We start from the raw sequence: 22,485 nt of genomic DNA on the forward strand, positions 1-22,485 counted from the left end.
CTGAATGTTTGGGTCTGTACTTGCATACATATACACATGTGTATGCATGTAGATATGCATTTCCATCCCCCCCCCCCCCCCCCCCCCCCCCCCCCCCCCCCCAACGCTATCCAGTGTGAAATCCACACAACCTTTCATGTGACATTAACCCAACGACATTAACCCAACTATCCAGTGTGAAATCCACACAACCTTTCATGTGACATTAACAGAAAAAAAGAAGAGCCCACATAAATTTTTTTTGCAGCGGAACAGCGTTTGCAGATTTTGCACCCTTCTCCCTCTCTCATTGCCATCACAAAAAATAACATTCTGCCACATATTCAAGATTCACTTCTTTTTTGGAAGTTTCAAAGGATCATTTTTCTGCTATTTGATTACTGAAGAGCTGTTAGCATTTAATATATTGATAGAAGTGGTTGGAGATTGAAAGACGACATCACCACTTGGACTCTTGTCAGTTTCAACTATGTAAATGTTTGTTTCAAAATAGTGATCGCTTCTGAATGTTTGGGTCTGTACTTGCATACATATACACATGTGTATGCATGTAGATATGCATTTCCATCCCCCCCCCCCCCCCCCCCCCCCCCCCCCCCCCCCCCCCCCCCCCCCCCCCCCCCCCCAAACACACGCACACACCGTGGAGATTTTGTAAATGAGGTGATGTTTACAAACTTGAAGAAATCATGGATTTATAGAAACTGGAGGAAATTGACCAATTATCCTGACATAGGGAAAGGATCCAACGGATATACAAGAATTTAGGAGAATTCGTGTAAGTTTGTAAAAATGTAAGAGAAGGAAATTATCTTACATGTGTAAATGAGGGATTTTTTAATCCTTAAACAAGGTGTTTGTTGATTTTTATCTCTATTGTTTTTTGAGTTTGCAGACCTGAAGACAATGCATTGGAACAGCCACCACCCAAGTCCATCAATAAAGTTACGGACTTGTCTCAATTGGCTTTAACTTCACCTGTGAGTTGCTGCATTTTACGTTGGCAAGTAGAAACTTTATGTTGACTGAACCCTTGAGGTTTCTATGTATCTGTTGTCAAAAGTCTCTGTTTCGTAGCTTCTCAAGTGCAAATTGACAGGGTGTATTCTTTGGGTGACCTGCAGTATATGCCAAAGATTTTCATAAATGCTTTTGCTCTAGTTGTCAAAGCTTGTCTTGTCTTTAATGGCTATTACTTCACATGTCTACTTCTAGAGTTTTACAGGCATCATATTTCTACACTATAAAAACTTCAAATTTATTTTAGGTGTGAATATCCGCAGCAGGGAATGGCATTTCATGCCCGTTTCTCTGTTCCTTGTTCTGATTTTCTGGTCCTGGTAACTATGTCTTTGACTCTAGAGCTTGAAACTCATTTTTGTCTATTCTTTGCTTAGAGATGATCATGGCAGTCGTGTTGTCAAGGTTTTTCAATTGTCCTCTCAAGAGAGACCTTCACAATAATGTGGGACTTCTAGATGCTGGTTGCCTGACAAGAAGGGCCAGAAAGGGAATGTCTTGTATGCAAGCTGAGTGTAATGTATCTAGTGGCCAAAGTGTTGTGCGTATACATGCATGACATATAAGCCAGATTGAAGCTTGGTAAGAAGAAGACGTTGCCTTTAGCTTGCGTTCAAAGGTACAAGACATGCTGATAAATTTCCAAGATGCAGTTTGAGGGTGATAGCTGCTTCAACAGTGAAGCAATGAGATTCGCCTTGAAATGGCTAAAATGTAACAGCCTTTTGTTGGTTGTGCTGCTGAGAGTTGGTGAAACCTTCACACTAATCAAAGCTACTGCCTTTGCTCCAAAAAGACAATCTATGGAGGAGCCAAACTTTAGACACAATACGAAGGCCAAGAGGCATTGTAATCGGGTAAGTCATTTAAGAAAACTGACCACTGGGTGTGAAAAGGGTCAAATGATGTGGCACTTGCATGCGTACATGAAGATGTGGCAGCCAGACTCTAAAAGTTGACGATTGCTTAAGCCTTGATCTACCAGGCTAATTGAAGCTTATCAATCTAGCACGTCCTTGTTCACCAGTTAGCAATGTGAGAGTTTATGAATATACATGTTTGGGCTTCAACTAGAATTGAAAACATAAAAGTGATTCATTTTGTTGTCGCTGGGCCTCATCTTCGTTCATATGCTTGTACAAGCTCGCTCTATATCGTGTTTTGCTAAACTTACACTTTTGTATCGCTCAGAACACGAAAATTCCATTTTATGGTGCATTGCTTTAGAAATTCTTCCTAAAATTAAAATTTATTCGGATCCAAAGTTTTGATAAAAATATTAATGCATATAATAAAATTATTTTTCCAACTACGTAACTTTGCTAAAATAGCGACAACTCCTATCATGTTGGAGGCACTTACTAGATTAGTCTCATTTATTCATATTTTATTGGAGTTTCCGAGAGTGAGGTATGTGGGTAAAACCTTCAAAACGAAGCTACACGGAACGGGAATGGGGGCCTTTGGAACGTTTCCGGAACGGCCCCCCCCCCCGGAATAGTGGAATGGGAACAGGGGTCGGAACGGTAAACCTAAAATATGCCATGGGGGGCCCCGTTCTTTACTCCTAAGAGCTTGAGGCTTGACGAAGAGGGTTTGCATTATAAAGGAGAGGATGGGTGTCACGTGACACATCCAACCCTATGTGTTCGTGGACAAGCTACAACATGACCAGGGTTCAGTTCAATCAAGTCAGTCTAGAATAGGAAGTGATTTGGCACTTTTGTGAGTCTGTTCACAGACCGTGCATGTCCAAACACTTAGATTAGATGCATATCCTCTGGTTGCATACAGCATGATCATCAGCATTACCATCAGAATCCATCAGGAGCATTTTCTAGCGCACGGAACCTATTTTCCCTATTTTTGACATTTTTCACTTATTGTTTTTAAGTGACTTTTGTTGGGAACTGGGTAGGGCAAAATGACTAAGATAATATACAAGGAAACCAGAGCTAGCACTTTCTGGCAGAAGAGGCAGCAGGAGCATTGCTCAATAGGCAACTTCTCAAGCAAGAACCATCAAGCCTCCCAGCGTTTGAAGGCCCCCACTTCAGCGATTTCAGCCCATCAACCTGGTGATTTCAGCCCCCTTAGACAGCGTTTTTGCAGCCATGGTAACAGCGTTTCTCAGCCCCGCTACCGCAGCGAATTCAGCCCCATGACCAGCGTTTTTTAACAGCCATAGATCAGCGTTTTGGACACCAGCAGATCTGCGTTTTTCAGCCATAGAAAACCAGCGTTTTCCATCAGCAAGCCAGTGTTTTTGACAGCAAGAAGAAGCAGTGTTTTCAGCATTCAAAGCCACAGCAACAAATAGAAGTTCGTTGTCGCCGTCACCATCGTCTTCGAAGCATTTAGTTTCAGCCATAGTCTCGTCATCGTCGGCACCACCGTCGGCCTCGACATAGCACCACTTAGATTTTCATCAGCATCTTGTACCAGATTGTGCAATCAATAGTAGACCACTCTCGCCATCGAGAGTGGGGCCCTTGGAGGAGGGTTTGACAACTTCCCGGTGTCGTATTCTCTTCTCTCTCTATCTCTCAGTCTCAGCACCTTCATTCACAGTGTCTATCCACTTTGTTTGTGTCCATTGCACTCTCTCACTAAAGGAACGGAAGGCTCTCCCTTCCGTAAGTAAAAAGGAACCCTTGAGCACAATTCGGAGCACTCATCTTGAGCAAAGTTCAACATTCACTTCCGCTGCACCTTACATTGGTATCAGAGCTTTGGCAGTGTTCTGTATCACTCAAGGAAAGAACTACAATAATTTTTTTTGCTTGTTGCGGTCGCACGTAACCCAAGATTTCTTGGACGTGTCGATTCGTAATCGTGTTTTTGAAGAGTGACAGGAATCCCAAGAAAGAAGGGCTTGTCCAGCCTCTCCTTGTGCCTCTTTTCACTCATTGGGAGCGGACCGTGCACATAGCGGCCGGCCAATCGACATGAGGTGGGAAAAAGCAACCTTGGTATGAGCGCAAGGCCGCCAAGGGGTGCGCCCGCAGAAAAGAGCAGAACTCGGGTGAATAGAAGATCCTTCTCTAACACAGATTACAAGCGAAAGAAGAACCGCAAGAACCTCAAGACTCAAGACCCTCAAGAACTGCAAGAACCTCAAGACTCAAGACCCTCAAGAACCTCAAGAACCCAAGTTCCTCGTGAACTTAAGAACCCAAGACCACAAGAACCCACAAGAACCCACGACTTCAGTGGATGGTCATCACTTGAAGCGGAATGGATACTTCGCTTGGAGGTGATGAGCATGACAGAGACGAAGAAGAATTTTCTCCACCAGGAGGTTTTTCTGACCCTCTTTCCTTTCTATGCCAAGGATTGCACTAACTCCTATGGAGGAGTTGAAGCAGTTGTTTATGGAAAGGAAGTTAGAACGCGAAGTAAGAAAAGCAAAAAGAATGGCCAACTTTGAGTGTGAGCGCGAACAAGCATGCTTGGAGGCCGCAGAAAGAAAAGCAGAAATAGAGCGTGAACACGAAGAAAGAATGGCAGCCATTGAGCGTGAGCACGAGCAAGCACGCTTGGAAGCCAAAGCACGAGAAGCAAAGTTGGATCGCGAGAACAAAGAAAGAGAAGCAGAATTTGATCGTGAGAACAAAGAAAGACAAGTAGCATTTGATTGCGAGAACAAAGCAAGACAAACAATGAACGACCGACACATGAAAGAAATGTTGCGACTCTTTTCTCAAGTTCAGGCACAGATGCAAGAGATTCTAGAAAAGGAGACTCTCTCAGTCTCTTCTTCTCTCAAGCATAACACACATGATTTGCATGATAATGATGAGCATGATGATTTGAATGATAATGATAAGCATGAAGAATTGCACGACAATGACAAGCATGATGATTTGGATGACAATGACAAGCATGATAATTTGCATGATCAAGATGTGATTTTTCACCAGCATGATGATTTGTATGATCACGATGTGATTGTTTACAAGGATGATGGGTTAGTTGATGCTTTTTCTAGGGAAGCTAACCTCATTGCAGATTCGATCAATCACGAAGAACCGATCTTGGCTCTCGAGTCGAGGTCCATAGACCCCCACAGGAAGATTCGATCAAACAGGAAGAACCGATCTTGGCTCTCGAGCCTAGGTCCAAAGAACCCTCACAGAAAGTACTATGTGTTCGTATGATTAGTCAGCACGCATTGTACGAGTGTTTCATTCGTGATCGTTTCTTGTATTTTAGTCAGTGTCTCTATGTGATCCCTTTTCCTAGGCATGACATATTGTACGTTGAGCACGATTCACTCATGGATGAGCACGAATGTATGTAGATTTCTCATGAAAAGCTGAAAAGTATGCTTTCAAGGAAGTCACATTCCATGTCTCTTCCGTGGCATGACACAATCATAGCAAGAGCACAAGAGAGATTGAGCATTTAGCATAGGCATGTCCATACATTGCATGGACAGTCTTTAGAGAAGAAAAGAGCTTTTCCAGTCACTTTACATGGAATGGGTATGTTCATGTTTTTGTGTTGGAAGTGATTTCATGAATTTTCAGCCTCGGAGATTTTTGAAGAAGATGGACCTACGTCCATAGACGACGTTGAAGCACTGAAGGAGACTCAGACTTTGTGTCGCTTTCGGCGCGGCCGAGAGAAGCAAGCGTTGCAGACCTTTATGAAGTTCAAGTATCGCATGACCCACGCATCTGAGTGGTCTGGAGAAGAGTCCTTTCCAAGATTCCAGACATTGTTGGCGATCTCCTCGACGCCATACAGTTCGGTACAGTACCTCACTTTGAAAAGGAGGGGATGTCACGTGACACATCCAACCCTATGCGTTCGTGGACAAGCTATAGCATATGACCAGGGCTCAGTTCAGTCAAGACAGTCTAGAATAGGAAGTGATCTGGCACTTTTGTGAGTCTGTTCGCAGACCGTGCATGTCCAAACACTTAGATTAGATGCATATCCTCTGGTTGCACAAAGCATGATCATCAGCATTACCATCAGAATCCATCAGGAGCATTTTCTAGCGCACAGAACCTATTTTTCCTATTTTTGACATTTTTCACTTATTATTTTTAAGTGACTTTTGTTGGGAACTGGGTAGGGCAAAATGACTAAGATAATATATAAGGAAACTAGAGCTAGCACTTTCTGGCAAAAGAGACAGCAGGAGCATTGCTCAACAGGCAACTTCTCAAGCAAGAACCATCAAGCTTGGCGTTTTCTGGCAATAAGCCCAGCGTTTGAAGGCCCCCACTTCAGCGATTTCAGCCGATCAACCTGGCGATTTCAGCCCCCTTGGACAATGTTTTTGTAGCCATGGTAACAGCGTTTCTCAGCCCTGCTACCGCAGCGAATTCAGCCCCTTGACCAGCGTTTTTTAACAGCCATAGATCAGCGTTTTGGACACCAGCAGACCTGCGTTTTTCAGCCATAGAAAACCAGCGTTTTCCATCAGCAAGCCAGCGTTTTTGATAGTAAGAAGCAGCGTTTTCAGCATTCAAAGCCACAGCAACAAATAGAAGTTCGTCGTCGTCGTCACCGTCGTCTTCGAAGCATTCAGTTTCAGCCATAGTCTCGTCATCGTCGGCACCACCGTCGGCCTCGACATAGCACCACTTAGATTTGCATCAACATCTTGTACCAGATTGCGCAATCAATAGGAGACCACTCTCGCCATCGAGAGTGGGGCCCTTGGAGGAGGGTTTGACAACTTCCCGGTGTCGTATTCTCTTCTCTCTCTATCTCTCAGTCTCAACACCTTCATTTACAGTGTCTATCCACTGTTTGTGTCCATTGCACTCTCTCACTAAAGGAACGGAACGCTCTCCCTTCCGTAAGTAAAAAGGAACTCTTGCGCACAGTTCGGAGTACTCATCTGGAGCAAAGTTCAACATTCACTTCCACTGCACCTTACAATGGGAAGGATACCCCCCTTCCCTTCCAAAAAACATTCAAATAGCATTGCCCAAATGTTCCCTTTTTTAAAAAAAAACGACCAGATTTTTCAAACTGCCATTTTGAAACGTGCTTGTTGTTCAACCCGTTCCGTGGTCCTTTCCGCCTACCATTCCGGTTTTACTTGGGGACGAAACGGCGTTCTGTTCGCGTCTCGGTTTCGAAGGAGCTCGACGTTTTGGAATGTGTTTTGGGAACGGGAGGGCCTTGTTCGGCCCGTTCCTTGTTACACTGCTTCAAAGTCCTCAAGGTAGTTGACAGAGAGAGACATTACATGCTGATATAAAAAGAGTTCAGCATTGTGTGATCTACACGGATTCAGACTTTCGGTATTGATAGACTTTTACCATATCATTATTCTCTAGTCAAGACTGAAGACTCCAGAGAATGAGCATTGCACAAATCAAAATGCTAAGTAGAGATTTAAGAATGAGCATTACAATGTACATAAACCAAAATGATAAGTAGAGATTCAAGAATGAGCATTACATAAATCAAAATGATAAGTAGAGAGTCAAGATGATACAAAAAAGTGGGGGGAGCAAGGGGTTACAAAGTACTCAAAAAGTGGCACACCATAATGGAGAGACTAAATAGTAAAGACTAAAGTAACGAGTCTAAGAGCTTCTAGTCACTAGTGCTCTCCTCATCTTCCTCATCTTCCTCTTCCGAGATGCTCATCAACATCATCCTCTTCCCCACAAGAGTCGAAGGATGACCGCTCATGAGTCATAATCTCCATCACTAATGAGATTGCCTTCATCATCATACTCTATGTCACAAACTGTTGACGTGTCAAAGCCTAAAGAATGGGGCCAACTTACACATGCCGGCCGAGAGGCCTAATGTCATGTGACACATCCAACCCTATGTGTCCGTGGACAAGCTACAGCATGATCAGGGTTCAGTCAGTCCAGTCAGTCTAGATTTAGAAGTGATTTGGCACTTTTGTGAGTGTATTCGTAGACCGTGCGTGCCCAGTCACTTAGTGTAGATGCATATCCTTTGGTTGCACATAGCATGATCATCGGTATTCCCATCAGAATCCATTAGATTCCATCAAGGGATTTTTCTAGTACATTTAGCCTATTTTACCTATTTTTGGCTTTTTTCACTTATTAATTTAAGTGACTTTCCAACAAAAGTAGGTAGGGCAATTTGGGTAAGAAAATATATAAGCAAACCAAAGCTAGCACTATTTGGCAGTAGAGGCAGCAGGAGCACATGCTCAACAGACACCTTCTCAGCAGAACCCAAGTAGAACCCCCCCAAGAGACCTAGCGTTTTTGCTCCAACAGCAACAGCATAGCGTTTTTGGACCAGATCAGCGAGCGATTTGCACTTGCAGATTCCGGCGATAGCAAGACATCAGAGCAGCCTAGCGTTTTGCATTTGCAAGACCACCGGCGTCAGAATTGCAAATTTTCAGCCCTAGCGTTTTTGCATCTGCAGCCAACCCTAGCGTTTTGCAGATTCTCCGCGACGGAAACTCAAGAACCATCAGCGTTTTCAGTTTTCAGCAGCTAGCACCCGCAGATCAAGTCCCGAACCTCGTAAATCTCACCTTCCCGCAACAGTTCCTCGCCGCACGGTCAGTTTCCGCAAGGTTTAGAGTTTCAGCCCGAAAAACGCAGATTTCAGCATCTGCGTTTTCAGTGGGTCGTCGTCGTACCGTCGTGATCGACATAGAGTCCGAATTCAGCAGATAGAACATTTGCAGATTTCAGCCATAGCGTTTTTGGACAGTAGTAGAAAGATCGCAGATTTCAGCCTTTAGGTCGACTTCGTCATCACCGTCGTCATCGTCGACATAGCCTAGATTTGCACCAGTCCCATGCATACCATTTGTATCAGATTGTGCAATCATAGGTAGACCACTCTCGTCGACGAGAGTGGCGCCTTCTGAGGAGGGTTTTACAACATCTCTGGTGTCGTATCTCTCTTCTCTCTTTCTCTCAGTCTCATACACTTGCACGCACAATGTCCATTCACTTTGTTTGTGATCATAGCATTCTCTCATTAAGAACGGAAGGCTCTACCTTCCATAAGAACAAAAAGGAACCTTGAGCACAGTTCGGAGCACTCATCTTGAGCAAAGCGCAAACAATCATTCCGCTGCACCTAACATTGGTATCAGAGCTTTGGCAGTGTTCTGTATCACTCAAGGAAAGAACCACAAGAATCACAAGAATTTTTTTTGCTTGTTGCGGTCGCACGAACCCAAGTTCGCTTGGGCGTGTCGATTCCTAATCGTGTTTTTTGAAGAGTGACAGGAATCCCAAGAAAGAAGGGCTTGTCCAGCCTCCCCTTGTGTCTCTTTTCACTCATTGAGAGCGGACCGTGCACTTAGCGGCCGGCCAATCGACGTGAGGTGGGAAAAAGCAACCTTGGTGTGAGCGCAAGGCCGCCAAGGGGTGTGCCCGCGGAAAAGAGTAGAACTCGGGTGAAGAGAAGATCCTTCTCAAACGCGATTTGCAAGAAAAAGAAAACCTCAAGAACTTCAAGAACCCAAGAACCCAAGAACCCAAGACCCTCAAGAATCCAAGTTCCTTGTGAACTTAAGAACCAAAGATCATAGTGCATGGTCGTCACTCGAAGCGGAATGAATACTTCGCATACAGGTGATGAGCATAAGAGAGGTGACGAAGAATTTTCCCCACCAGGAGATTTTCTCGACCCTCCCCCTTCGCCATCTATGCCACGAGTTGTACTAACTCCTATGAAGATGATGGTCAAGTCAATGATGGAAATGATGCTGGCACAACAAGAAGCGACTCGCATTATTTTGGAACGAAATGAAAGAAATGCAATACAACAACAAGAAGCGAATCGAGTGGCGTTGGCACAACAAGAAACCAATCGCCTTGCTTTCGAACGCGAGCGCGATGAACGAAAAGCAGAAAGGGAGGCCGAGCGTGAAGCTCAAAGAGAGCTACGCACTCAAGAATTGCTTCGACAAGTGCTAGCCTCGAAGACCGAACCACCCAAAGATCGTGGGAGTTCATCAAGTGGCACAAGCCACGAGTTACAGAGAAGTTGACTTTCAGTAAGTATGATGGCAAGATGGATGCTACGGTTATTCATTCTTGGTTGCATCAATTTAATGCTTATTTTGTGACAACTAAGAAGACAAGAAATAGCAAGGTTTTGACGGCAGCTATGTACCTTGCCGGTGATGCCATTAATTGGTACCATGCATGGCAAGAGGCACAGTTAGTCGCGCACCTAGAGGAAGCCGACGAATTCACGTCTCTTTTCTTCAATTGGGCTGATTTCCAAGACAAGCTCAAGGTGTGGTTTATGCCACCTCAGTACCTCGTACGATTGAAGGACGATTGGCGCACTCTCAAGCAAAATGGTATGCCGGTTATGTCTTTTTCTAATCGTGTTTTGCAGCTAGGTACCCAATTACGCAAATCGGATGATGAACGCAAAGAGGCATTCCTTTTTGGATTGGACGAGTATATCAAGTACGATGTCGAGGTATTCGATCCAATCGATCTCAACAAGGGGGTAGCGATTGCTCTCGCACAGGAGATGAAGCACAACAAGGGAAAGCCCAAGGAGAACAAGACTTCCACAAGTACCTCGTAGACTTCTCAGAACCCTCAGAACGGTAAGAATGGTAACTCTTCTAACCAATCTCTCAGAAAAGAATTCTTCCAATGAATCTAAGGGTAAGGCTAACACAATTGCTAAACCTAAGCTTACTCTAGATGAAAAGGTAGCACAAGGAATTGTAGGAGGATACATCACGTTGGAAGAGCAAAGCACTTATTCTAAGGAAGGTCGTTGTTTTCATTGTCACATTAAGGGTCACATAAAAAGAACATGTCCTAAGCTTGAATCGAATGAATCTAAAGAATCCACAGAACCCACTTCCTCTGTCAATGCAATTAATGATAACATGAGTGTGCCCCAAGTTTCTCATGACCCTCCCATTGATGATTCTCTCATTAAATGTTATGGTCGTACGTCGGGGCAGCGTTTTGTCATATTGTTTGACCGAGGTAGTATGGATGATGTGATCAATCCCTCTCTTGTTGAGAGAGCCGGCCTCGAAGTTACTTAGAGATCTTCTATCGAGGTCTCTGGCTTTCTTCCCGTCATGGACGCTCTCATCACGGAGGAGTGCCTTGATGTGTTGTTTGCAATTCAACAAGCTGCCTTCACTAGAAGATTTGTTGTCTCTCCTCTCTCAAGATGTGATATGATTTTGGGCATTCGATGGTTTCGTGATAATAACCCTCTCATTGATTGGGAGGCTAACACTTTCACTCTCAATGCAAAAAGTGATTCTCCCATTGTCATTCATGGAGAGGACATTGTTCATTCTCCATCTCTCATTGCCAATATGCAGGACAAGGTTGAAAAGATTCAGGAGAAGGAGACTCTCTCAATCTCTTTTCCCCAAAGCAAGACACCCATGATTTGCATGATGATGATTTGCTCGAAAATGATGAGCATGATGATTTGGATGCCAATGATAAGCATGATCAAGATGTGATTTCTCATAAGCATGATGATTTGCATGATCACAATGTGATTTCTCACAAGCATGATGAGTTGCATGAAGATGATGTGATTGTTCACAAGGATGATGTGTTAGTGGATGCTTTTTCTAGCGAAGCTAATCTCGTTGTAGATTCGATCAATCACGAAGAACTGATATTGGCTTTTGAGTCAAGGTCTAAAGAACCCCCACAAGACGATTCGATCATTCAGGAAGAACCGATCTTGGCTCTCGAGCCTAGGTTTAAAGAACCCTTACAGGAAGTATTATGTGTTCGCATGATTCATACGCACGCATTGTTCGAGTGTTTCATTCGTGATCGTTTCTTGTATTTTAGTCAGCGTCTTTATGTGATCCCTTTTCCTAGGCATGACATGTTGTACGTTGAGCACGTTTCACTCATGAATGAGCACGAATGTATGCAGATTGGTCATGAAAAGTTGAAAAGTATGCATTCAAGGAAGTGACATTCTATGTCTCTTCCTTGGCACGACACAGTTGTAGAAAGAGCACATGAAAGTATGAGCACCAAGTATGCGCATTTCCGTTGTGAATTGCCACAGTTGATTGCTCTAGATCAAAAGAGAAAGATTCGATCTCATTGTTTGCGTGTATGTGGTGAACGGTTTAGCACTCTGTCTCTTTGTTCATCTACATTGCATGCACAGTCTTTGAGGAAGACGAGGTTTTTTCCACTCACTTTACATGGAATGGGTATGTTCATGTTTTTGTGTTGGAAATGGTTTCAGGAATTTTCAGCCTTGGAGATTCTTGAAGAAGAAAGAAGCATGACTCTCGACGAAGTTGAATCATTGAAGGAGCCACAAAAGACTTTGTGTCGCTTTCGGCGCGGCCCAAAGAAGCAAGCGTTGTAGACCTTTATGAAGTTCAAGTATCGCACGACCCACACCTCAGCGTGGGCCGACGAAGAGTCCCTTCCAAGATTCCCGATATTATTGGCGATCTCCTTCAATGCCATACAGTTCGGTACCAATACCTCACTTTGAAAAGGAGGGGATGTCACGTGACACATCCAACCCTATGTGTCCGTGGACAAGCTACAGCATGGTCAGGGTTCAATCAGTCCAGTCAGTCTAGATTTAGAAGTGATCTGGCACTTTTGTGAGTCTATTCGTAGACCGTGCATGCCCAATCACTTAGTGTAGATGCATATCCTCTGGTTGCACACAACATGATCATTGGTATTCCCATCAGAATCCATCTGATTCCATCAAGGGATTTTTCCAGTGCATTTAGCCTATTTTACCTATTTTTGGCTTTTTTCACTTATTAATTTAAGTGACTTTCCAACAAAAGTAGATAGGGCAATTTGGGTAAGAAAATACATAAGTAAACCAAAGCTAGCACTATTTGGCAGAAGAGGCAGCAGGAGCACATGCTCAACAGGCACCTTCTCAATAGAACCCAAGCAGAACCCCCCCAAGAGACCTAGCGTTTTTGCTCCAACAGCAACAACATAGCGTTTTTGGACGAGATCAGCCAGCGATTTGCACTTGCAGATTCCGGCGAGAGCAGGACGTCAGAGCAGCCTAGTGTTTTGCATTTGGAAGACCACCGGCGTCAGAATTGCAGATTTTCAGCCCTAGCGTTTTTGCATCTGCAGCCAACCCTAGCGTTTTGCAGATTCTCCGCGACGGAAACTCAAGAACCATCAGCGTTTTCAGTTTTCAGTTGTTAGCACCCGCAGACCAAGTCCCGAACCTCGTAGATCTCACCTTCCCGCAGCAGTTTCTCCTCGCACGGTCAGTTTCCGCAAGGTTTACAGTTTCAGCCCGGAAAACACAGATTTCAACATCTGCGTTTTCAGCGCGTCGTTGTCGTACCGTCGTCATCGAGATCGTCGGCGACATAGAGTCAGAATTTAGCAGATAGAACATTTGCAGTTTCAGCCATAGCGTTTTTGGACAGCAGTATAAAGATCGCAGATTTCAGCCTTTAGGTCGACTTCGTCATCACCGTCGGCATCGTCGACATAGCCTAGACTTGCATCAGTCCATGCATACCATTTGTACCAGATCGTGCAATCATAAGAAGACCACTCTCGTCGATGAGAGTGGGGCCTTCAGAGGAGGGTTTTACTACGTCTCTGGTGTCGTATCTCTCTTCTCTCTTTCTCTCAGTCTCATACACTTACACGCACAGTGTCCATTCACTTTGTTTGTAATCATAGCATTCTCTCATTAAGAATGGAAGGCTCTACCTTCCATAAGAACAAAAAGGAACCTTGAGCATAGTTCGGAGCACTCATCTTGAGCAAAGCGCAAACAATCATTCTGTTGCACCTAACACCTAAACCCTAAGAAGAACAAGTAGCAAAAGAAGACGAAGTCCTACCAACTTATTGGGACCCCGGCTGATGGGGCCCTAGTGACATAAAGGGATTAAAATAAAGCAGGACCCGCACACGCAAAAATTGATGACGTGGCAGATTTTCGAAAATTGCGTTGACATGATGACGTGGCAGGCTATACGGATTTTCGTAAATTACGTTGGCAGCTTTTTGGCTTTGCTTTTGGGCCAAAAGCTTTTGAGTTTTAAAGGCTTTTTACTGTAACTGATTTTCAGGCCAAGGGCCTTTAAATATGAGGCTAGGGCTCATTCTCTGGCATGCTTCCTGGAGAAGGTGCAGAGTCTGGAGTACCGGCTTGTACTGTGTTGATGCAATATAAAGAAATATCGAAAGGGGCGCCAAGGTTTGGGGCCAATACTCTCTGGGTGGAATTCCGCTACTGTGTTGTGTGTCGTCTCTCTCTCTCAGTTCAGTTGTTATTGAAGTGCTAAAAGTCTATTCAGTCTGTTCTTTTCTATTGGCACGTGGTGCCCGTCTTGTGACAGTGGTATCAGAGCACCAGACGTGTGCTTTTCTGAAAGCATACCGGTTCTACAAAAGAGCAGACAGAGCTTTTTGGAATTTTATTTGAGTTATCTTTGCCCTCCAACCCGGACTTATTAGCCACTCCCACCCTTACTTCATCGCGCATCGGGCGCGCTCCCGTCTTCATCGCAGTGTCTTACATGGCATAAGCCATAAAGAACTCAATACTTGGAATTCATTGATGCAGCAGAATATTTGTAGTTTTTGCTCAATGAGCTTCATGACATTCTTTCGCGGCATCCTCAACAAAATCTTCCGATGCTGCAAAGTTAACAATTTTGAACTACATGGTACCCCCTTTGATGCCCCAGGTGGTACCGCCTCCTCCGGCATCAGAAAGTACGAGAGCTTCTAACCGGCAACCTTCTCAACCGCTTGTTCCAATCGGGGGAGTCTTCAGGAATATGGTGCAGCCATTTGACCCTGATCCATTGCAACCGCCTTTGCCACCGCCATTGCCCCCACCTCCACCACTACCGCCACCAGGCTACAATGGTTGGAGCCCATATGGATACCCTTATTATCCATACCCGGGATATACGCCTAACCAACCAAAGATTTCAAAGATGGTGGCACGATAGTCAAATTTTTTCACTTTTTCCGGGGTGAAAGATCGCAACAAAGCATTGCAGTTCCTACAGCAATTCGACAACATCTATGCTTTGGAGAACTATACATAAGAATCCAAGATTTCTCGAGCAGCGGGATTTCTTAAAGATAATGCTATGCAATGGTGGAGTTCAATCGCAACACAACAACATGCTCCAAGGACCTGGCAAGCTTTCAAGACATTTTTTGCACGTAGTTTTATGACTTCGATGTTTGAAGTCTGGATTTTGGCAGAGTGGGGCAACTTGAAAATGCTTGCCACCGAAACCATGGACGAATATAACCAAAGGTTTCTCGACGTGTACCTTCCGGTGTCCTTCTTTAGATCTGTTCCCTTGGAGGCCCAATGCGAGCGATACACCATTGAACTACCATCACCATTGCAGGAATATTGTCTATCCAAGCAAGTCTCTACCATGCAAGAACTTTTTTTTTTTTTTCCGAGAAAAAGATCCTTCTATTAGTTAATGAAAGCTGCCCATAGGGCTACATCCACCTCTGCAAGAGAGGGCTACAACAAACATGATGGGGAGACTCTCCCAATGAAAAAACAACATATATACAATGGGGCTAAATCAAGAGATGGGAGGAGGGAAAAGCCACACAGGTGGACAATAGTGCCATCTGAGCACCCCCTGGACCATGGAGTAAAACGGCCCAGGGCGCCAGAGACGAAGGAAAGCCTCGCGGCGCTCCCGCATGCGGTCGGAGCTGCCCTGTAGTCCCTCAAGCTGTCCTCTGAGAGTGTGGATCAGCTCTAGCCAAAAGTCACGAACAGTCTCCGCTGGTGGTACAAGGCGAGCCTCAAAGATGCGGAAACAACGGGCCCGCCAGATGAACCAGAGAGCTAGGCCGTTGATGAGCTCCCAACACTCCGCTCTCTCACTGCTCCACTCCTGTGGAGTAAGGTCTGTAGCAGGCTGGAGTGTAGGTCGACCCCCCTGTATCACTATCATCCTGCTGGTGGAAGATAGCTCAAACTGAAGTGCCGGGCCCGTGAGGGTGGACCAAGCCGCCGCCCCCCAAGTGTACTGTCGAGCCGTGGAGAGGGCAGGCATCAGCCGAAGAACTCGAAGCCACACCTGCTGGGCCGAGGGGCAGTCCCAAAGACAGTGTCGCTGACTCTCCACCAACTGGTCACAGGCTGTACATGCGGCCGAGAGACCACTATGTACAAGCCAGCTCCCTACTGCTGTGGCTCTGTGTGCAACCAACCACTGGAACAAGGTGACGCGCCTCGGCTGTCTGGAGTCCCACAGCCTCTGCCAAAAAGCTGCCAGGAACTCAACTGTGAGACCCTCCTCCTGCCAATGACGTGCTGTAGCGGGGCGGGCCTCTCTCTGTGCTGCAAGTATATGACGTCCAAGCCGAACAGTGTACTGAAAGAAAGGGACTCCTGGGCGGTCTGCAGAGGAGAATGGGTCCCTCCAAAGCCACTCACCAGGATCCCACTGTACTCGTGCCAGTGGACAGCACTCCCAAGCCCATAGCCTCCAGTGTCCTGTCTCAAGAGCTGCTGGGTCAAGGTCTATGACGCAAGTCCTCCCACAGATGCCCACAACTCGGATCCTCTGGAAACAACACTCTGCTACCTGCGGGGCCTCTACTGCAACTCTCTGTAATCGTCCCCCACCCTAAAGCTCGAAGAACAGGGCTGGGACAGTCTCTGAGCAAGCCCTGACTGAAATGAGAACCTCCAGTCGTGTGAAGGCTCCCATCCACCGGGGTGCTACTGGCTCTAGAGGCGTGAGCCAATCAGCTGGAACTGACTCTGAGATGTCCTGACACATGCTCTGAACCCCTCTCATGCCCTGTAGTTGGACAACCTGCACCTCCTCTGACAAACCTGTGAACTCTAGCCAGTCACCTAGAGAGCGCGCTGGACCTGCTGCCATGGGACCCCAAGAAACATGAGGCCTACTCCCAACCAAGTGGCCTCTCTGAGTGCTAACCATGGGGTTCCAGAGGAGGGGCTGCGGTAGGTGCTCCTCCGTGCACATCGGCTGCCGCTGCTCTAGGCCATGCCGCAAGAGCTCCCAAGAACGAAGCAAACTCACAGCGAATTGGTCCTCCAGTCTCCTACTCAAACCAACTCGGCGCAACTCTGTAAAGATCCATCTGGTCGAAGGTTGCCAAGGGCCTCCTGACTGAGGCACCCTGGCACGAAGCCTCTGCAACAAGAACTCCTTCCAGGGCTCCTCGCCTGGAAGAAGTCCTCTGACGACGAACTTCCCAAGAAGGGCTCTGCTGTGCTGTGCTGGATCAATGATCCCAAGCCCTCCCTGAGAACAAGGAAGTGTGATGACCGACCAAGCCACCTTGGCTCGGGCAATCTGAGTGTCGCGACCAGACCAAAGGAAGTTCCTGATCAACCTCTCTACCTGGCTGATGCAAGAACTCGAGAAGATCCAGCAAGAAGTGATGTACCACGTAGTCGCCAACAACACCTGGTTGGCAACTACTACTCTACCAGCCAGCGAAAGTCGTGTTGAGCTCCAATGTAACAGCTTTCTCCTGATGGACAGGAGAAGAGGAGCAATCTGCTGCTCGGGGGACAAATCCAAACCAACCTGACAACCCAAGTACCGAACTGCAGTCCCTGGAGGAATCCACCTGAAACCCTCTCCTGGCATCCAATCTGGCATAGGAGCACTACCAACTGAGAAAGCCACTGTCTTTCTCCAGTTGATCAGTGCGCCCGATGCACAGCAGAAGGTCTCCAAGGCCTGCCCACATCTGTGTAAATTGGCCTCCTGGCCCTCTAAGTACAAGGCTGAGTCGTCGGCAAACTCAGCGTCCAGAAGCTCATCTCCCCGTATAGGGAGTGCTAAGCCCCTCAAACCAACCTGCTGTGACACCAAAAATCTGCTCATCGCCTCCGCATAGAACAGAAAGAGAAAGGGGGCAAGAGGACAACCCTGTCTGACCGATCGTGTGAGCATGAAGCGCTCACCTCTACCTCCTGCCAAAAGCACCTGACTGTGGGCCTGCCTGTACGAAGCTGACACCCCTCTGATCCAAGCCTCTGAGAAGCCCATCCTACGTAGCGTGCCCTCTAGAAAGTCCCAGTCAACTCTGTCGTATGCCTTCTCAAAATCGAGAAGAAGAATCACAAGGTCCTCCCCACGGAGCCGTGCAAGGGCAGAAGCCTCCCAAAAAGTGAAGATGTTGTCAAGGATACTGTGTTCCTTGACAAAACCTGTCTGAGTCCCATGTATAAGGCTCCCCAAAAGTGGCTGAATCCTCAAACTCAGAGCCTTGGCAAGAATTTTGTAGGCTGAGTTGAGAATGGTGATGGGACGCCACTGTCGAATCTCATCCAAGGAGCCACCCTCCTTTGGAATGAGGTAAATCAGGCCCTCACTCATGCTATCCGGCATCACTCCTGTGTGTAGAATGTACTGAAAGGCACTACAAAGATCTGGGCCAAGCAGGTCCCAGTACTCCAAGAAGAAGGTGAAAGTCAGCCCATCCTCACCTGGACAGCTACCACGAGGGAGGGCCCTAAGGGCCGTGTGCAGCTCCTCAAGCTAAAGAGGTAACTCAAGCCTCTGCCGCATCTCCTCAGTCACAAGACAAGGCATCTGTGCCCAGACCTGCTCCCTGCATGCATCCTGTCTCTCTGACTCGGGATCAGCCTACAGTAGCTCACGGTAAAAGTCAGTAGCAACTGCACGCATATCCTTTGGCTCACAGACAACTGACCCATCGGGTCTCCTCAACTGATTGACCTTGGCATGCGAGTGCCGAGGTCCCACTGTCTCAAAAAAAACACCTGTCACTCTGTCACCCACCTGAGTCCACTGAGATGCCTGTCGGTGGAAGGCAAACTCATGGCGCCTCTCCTCTGTGCAAGCAAGCTCCTGTCGAGCCTGCTGTAGCTGCTCCTCCAACCATGGACTGTCTGGATGCTGCTCCTGCATCCTCTGTAGTGAAGCAATGCCTCGTCTGAGACGCTGCTCCTCCTCTCTCGCTGCAGCCCGTCGAGCCAAAGACTCCTGGAGAAAGAAGTGGCTAAGCTGAGCTAGGCCTGAGGCCACTCTGTCTGCAGGTGGAGCCTGGCTGTCCATGCCCTCTGTCCATAGAGCCTCGACCCTCTCTCTGAGTGCTGAGTCCAACAAGACCCGCTCTGGGATGCGAAGCATCGTGCTCCCACTCCTCTGCCTGTCTGCCACTGTGAGGATCACTGGTGCATGGTCCGAGAAGGATGTCCCTGCCAGGATGCCCACTGATCCCCCCAAGTCACTGAAGTGGTCACTAGTGTAGAAGCGATCTATGCGCGATAGATTCACTCCTCCCACTCTGCGGTCCGATCTAGAGAAGGCAAGACTCTCTGGAGGCCTCACAAAGCCAGAATGCTGCCATGTATCCGAGACCCTCAACGTCATACAAAACCTCTCCCAAGCTGCTAACTCGACTCCATGCAAAGTAGCATGGCTGCCTCCGATCCTGTCAGAAGGATCCTCCAACATGTTGAAGTCCCCTCCTACACACCACTGGTCAACCTGTGGCAAAGACTCAACAATCTGTGACCAAAACTCTGCACGAGCACTCGCCACATTGGGCGCATAGATGTTCAGGAAACCCACAAGGCTACCCTGAACCTGCATAGTAATCCACTGAGCCCTGCCTGGTACAATAATCCCTCTGCCCACAATGGCCTGCTGTAATGAGTCCGCAATAGTCATACATACCCCACCCTGGATGCCTCCAGGTCCAAAAGCAGCTGACCAAAAGGTATCATAGCGTCCACGCAAAATCTGACCACATCGCCGAATGCGGCTCTCAGACAAATGGTGCTCCTGAAGCATAAGGAGATCAATCTCTCCTCCCACAAGGCAACGCTGAAGCTCCTGACGCAATCGGCCCCGCTGTCGCTGAAACTGGGGCCCACCTAGTCCCTGCACGTTCCACGAGACGATCCTCATGGGGAGCGAGAGAGAACAGATGCTGCCGCAGCAGCAAGACGAGCTATCTTCGAAGCAGGCTTGGATGGGGAGTAATCTGCATCCGAGCGTCCTCTAGATAGGCGAGACTGCAGTGAGTGCCTGGTCCAAGCCCAAGTAGAGCGAGCCGTGCGTAAAGCAACCTCCTCTGTCCAGGAGTCCTCATGAATGAATACATAGCAAGGCAAACACTGCGTATCAGCAAAAAAGTACACCACAATGTGTCTACATCCTGCAGAATCTGGGGGTGTCACCGCAAACTTGGCCAGTGGCCACAAAGTCTGCAGCAAATCTATAATGCCAAGTTCTCCCATGTGGTGAGAGAACTCGAGAACCTGTGTATGCAACCATCCCACCACTGAGTCGAGGGACCACTCTGTCTCAGTCCTGCCACAAAGGGGGAAGGAGAAACCAATTGCTGAGTCCAAGGCCTCTGTCCCCCTAGCGGCGAGGAACAAAGGGTGGACTCTGAAGCAGGCTGCCTCGTGGTCTGCTGCGGAATCGCCAAGAAAACGAGTAAACCCGTAATCGAAGAAATCCCAGCGGCGTCGGAGGTCAAAGCTCGTCAAACCACGAGGGATAGCTGCAAGAGGAGAAGTCTGAATCTGCAGTGGGGGCCGCAAGAAGGGCTGACCCTCTCTCGCTAGGCGACTCGTGGCGAAGGCACTGCCAAGAGATCTCTTGGCCGCCGGCAAGGGTCCAGTCTCCTGAGCCGACTGTGGTACTGAAGCAGGAGGAGGGGAAGAAGGGGCTGGGGGGGGCGGGGGGGAGGAGAAGCGGGGTGGGGCGGCAGAGACATGGGGGGGGCGAGGTGGGGAGTGAGCGGTAGCAGAGGGCGGGGGAGGGCATGAGGAGGAGGAGGAGAGATCGGAAGGCGGAGCGGCTGGCGAGGGTGAAGCGGAGGTGGTGGCTGGCGTAGGGGGCTCCTCCTGCTCAAGAGGACCAAAGCGGTTCCCCGTGGGAACCCACTGCTGCTGAGTAGGCATCTGGGGGCCACTCTGAGTGCCAGGCTGTCGCTGTGGCCCCTGGCGTCGACGGCCACGGGCCTGCTGCCACCCCTCCTCCGCTGGAGCCCCAGGCTCGGAGGGTGGCGCTGAATCTGTGCTCTGTGTCGTTGGCTGTGGCTGCGGCCCAGCCTTGGCAGGCTGGGGCTGAGGCTGGGGTGCGGGTCGTGGTCTCCTCCGTGGACAGGCCTTCGCTAGGTGGCCCATCTGTCTGCAAATGAAGCATTGGTTCGGGAGACCCGAGTACTCCACACTCTGTCTAAACCAACCCCCACTCACCCGAGACAGAAGGATGACCTTCGGGAGCGTGTGGGTATCTGTGACCAAAACTCGAACTGAAGGGATGCCAGCCGCCTTGGCAGCTACTGATGCTGCCGTACGAGGTGTCTCCAGGACAGTTCCGATGGCGGAGCCAATCCTGGAGAGAAGTGGAAGGTACTCCCTCCGTAAACCCGGAAAGCAGACTGAGATGGGGATGTCCGCCTCCTCTACTAGCACATCCGAAGACGGGTCAAAACCATGTCGCCACTGTCGAAAGTGGGCGCGTGATGCTCGGATGGCCAATGGACTCATAGCTATGACCTTGGAGGTCATCTCGGAAGTCTCGAACTCAATCTGGTAGTACCCCCGTCCGAGAATCTGGACATCCAAGATCTTGCCCACCTCTGCGAGGAGGCGGGCCTGGAGAAGGTCTCGCAGCTCTCCTCTGCTGGGACGAGTGTTGAGAACCTTGCAGATGACAGAAGTCGCCTGCAAGCGTTCTACCTCTGTGGCAAGGCTCGCTTGCTCTGCCGGCGTAAGAGCAAGTCGAATGGTGGGCTCAGCGGGGTCGGGCGAGGGGGCTTCATTGGAGTCCCTCTGCGGTGGAGCATGAGCCGCCATCTGTGTCTGCTACTGGTAAAGAAAAGGCGGAGGATCGTCGACGAAAAAAAAGGGGGGGAAGACCTGTTGGACCGAGCACGTCAATGGTGCTGGCGACGCCCGTCAAGCAAGAATGGAGAGGGAGAAGGCTAACGGTAAAAAGCAAGCGAGGGGGGCGGACAGAGGAAGGGGGCGGGCTGGTGTGGTTGACTGCGGGAACAGCTTCGGGCTGGCTGGGCAGCAGGCAGCAACGGGGGGCAGCGCGAGGGGGGGGGGGGGGGGGGGGGGGGGGGGGGGGGGGGGCAGGGAGAGCTGGCTGAGCTGGGCAGCTGCGGGCTGCCAGTGCAGCGGACAGCAGCAGGGGTAGCGCGAGGGGAAGGGGGCAGCGCGAGGTGGACAAGCGGGAGAGCAGCGCGAGGGAGTGAGGGAGGGCGATGGCGCAAGGGGGGAGAGGTGCGAGCAGCAGCGAGCCGTCGATGATTATCGGATTTATTCTTCATTACATAAACCCATGTTTTGTACCATGCAAGAACTTATGGACCATGCCGTGGTCGTCTACAAACTGATGAAGGGAAAGCTAGAGTTTACCACAGAAGAATCTCCGGCCACTAACCACAACTCTCTGCAACAACGAACAAATTCTCGAGAGTCTCGTGAAAATCAACCGCAAAGGCCTCGTTTGACGCCTCAACAACG

The 22,485-nt window shown here is 48.3% G+C and overlaps 1 protein-coding gene across 4 annotated transcripts in view; it reads left to right on the top strand.

Annotated features, from left to right (window-relative positions):
- The window catches only part of LOC147436546 (uncharacterized), an 81,411-nt gene that overhangs the window by 46,561 nt on the left and 12,365 nt on the right, over positions 1 to 22,485 (top strand). For 2 of the 4 annotated variants that reach the window (XM_086489420.1, XM_086489422.1), the window contains exon 3: positions 896 to 980. In XM_086489420.1, the coding sequence (XP_086345546.1) occupies positions 896 to 980 (85 nt within the window). The remainder of the gene's footprint in view (positions 1 to 895; positions 981 to 22,485) is intronic. The other 2 variants (XM_086489421.1, XM_086489423.1) reach the window with 1 other exon arrangement.

This window comes from Adiantum capillus-veneris, chromosome 18 (genome assembly GCF_014529385.1).
Source record: "Adiantum capillus-veneris isolate H3 chromosome 18, ASM1452938v2, whole genome shotgun sequence".
Taxonomy (NCBI): Eukaryota; Viridiplantae; Streptophyta; class Polypodiopsida; order Polypodiales; family Pteridaceae; genus Adiantum; species Adiantum capillus-veneris.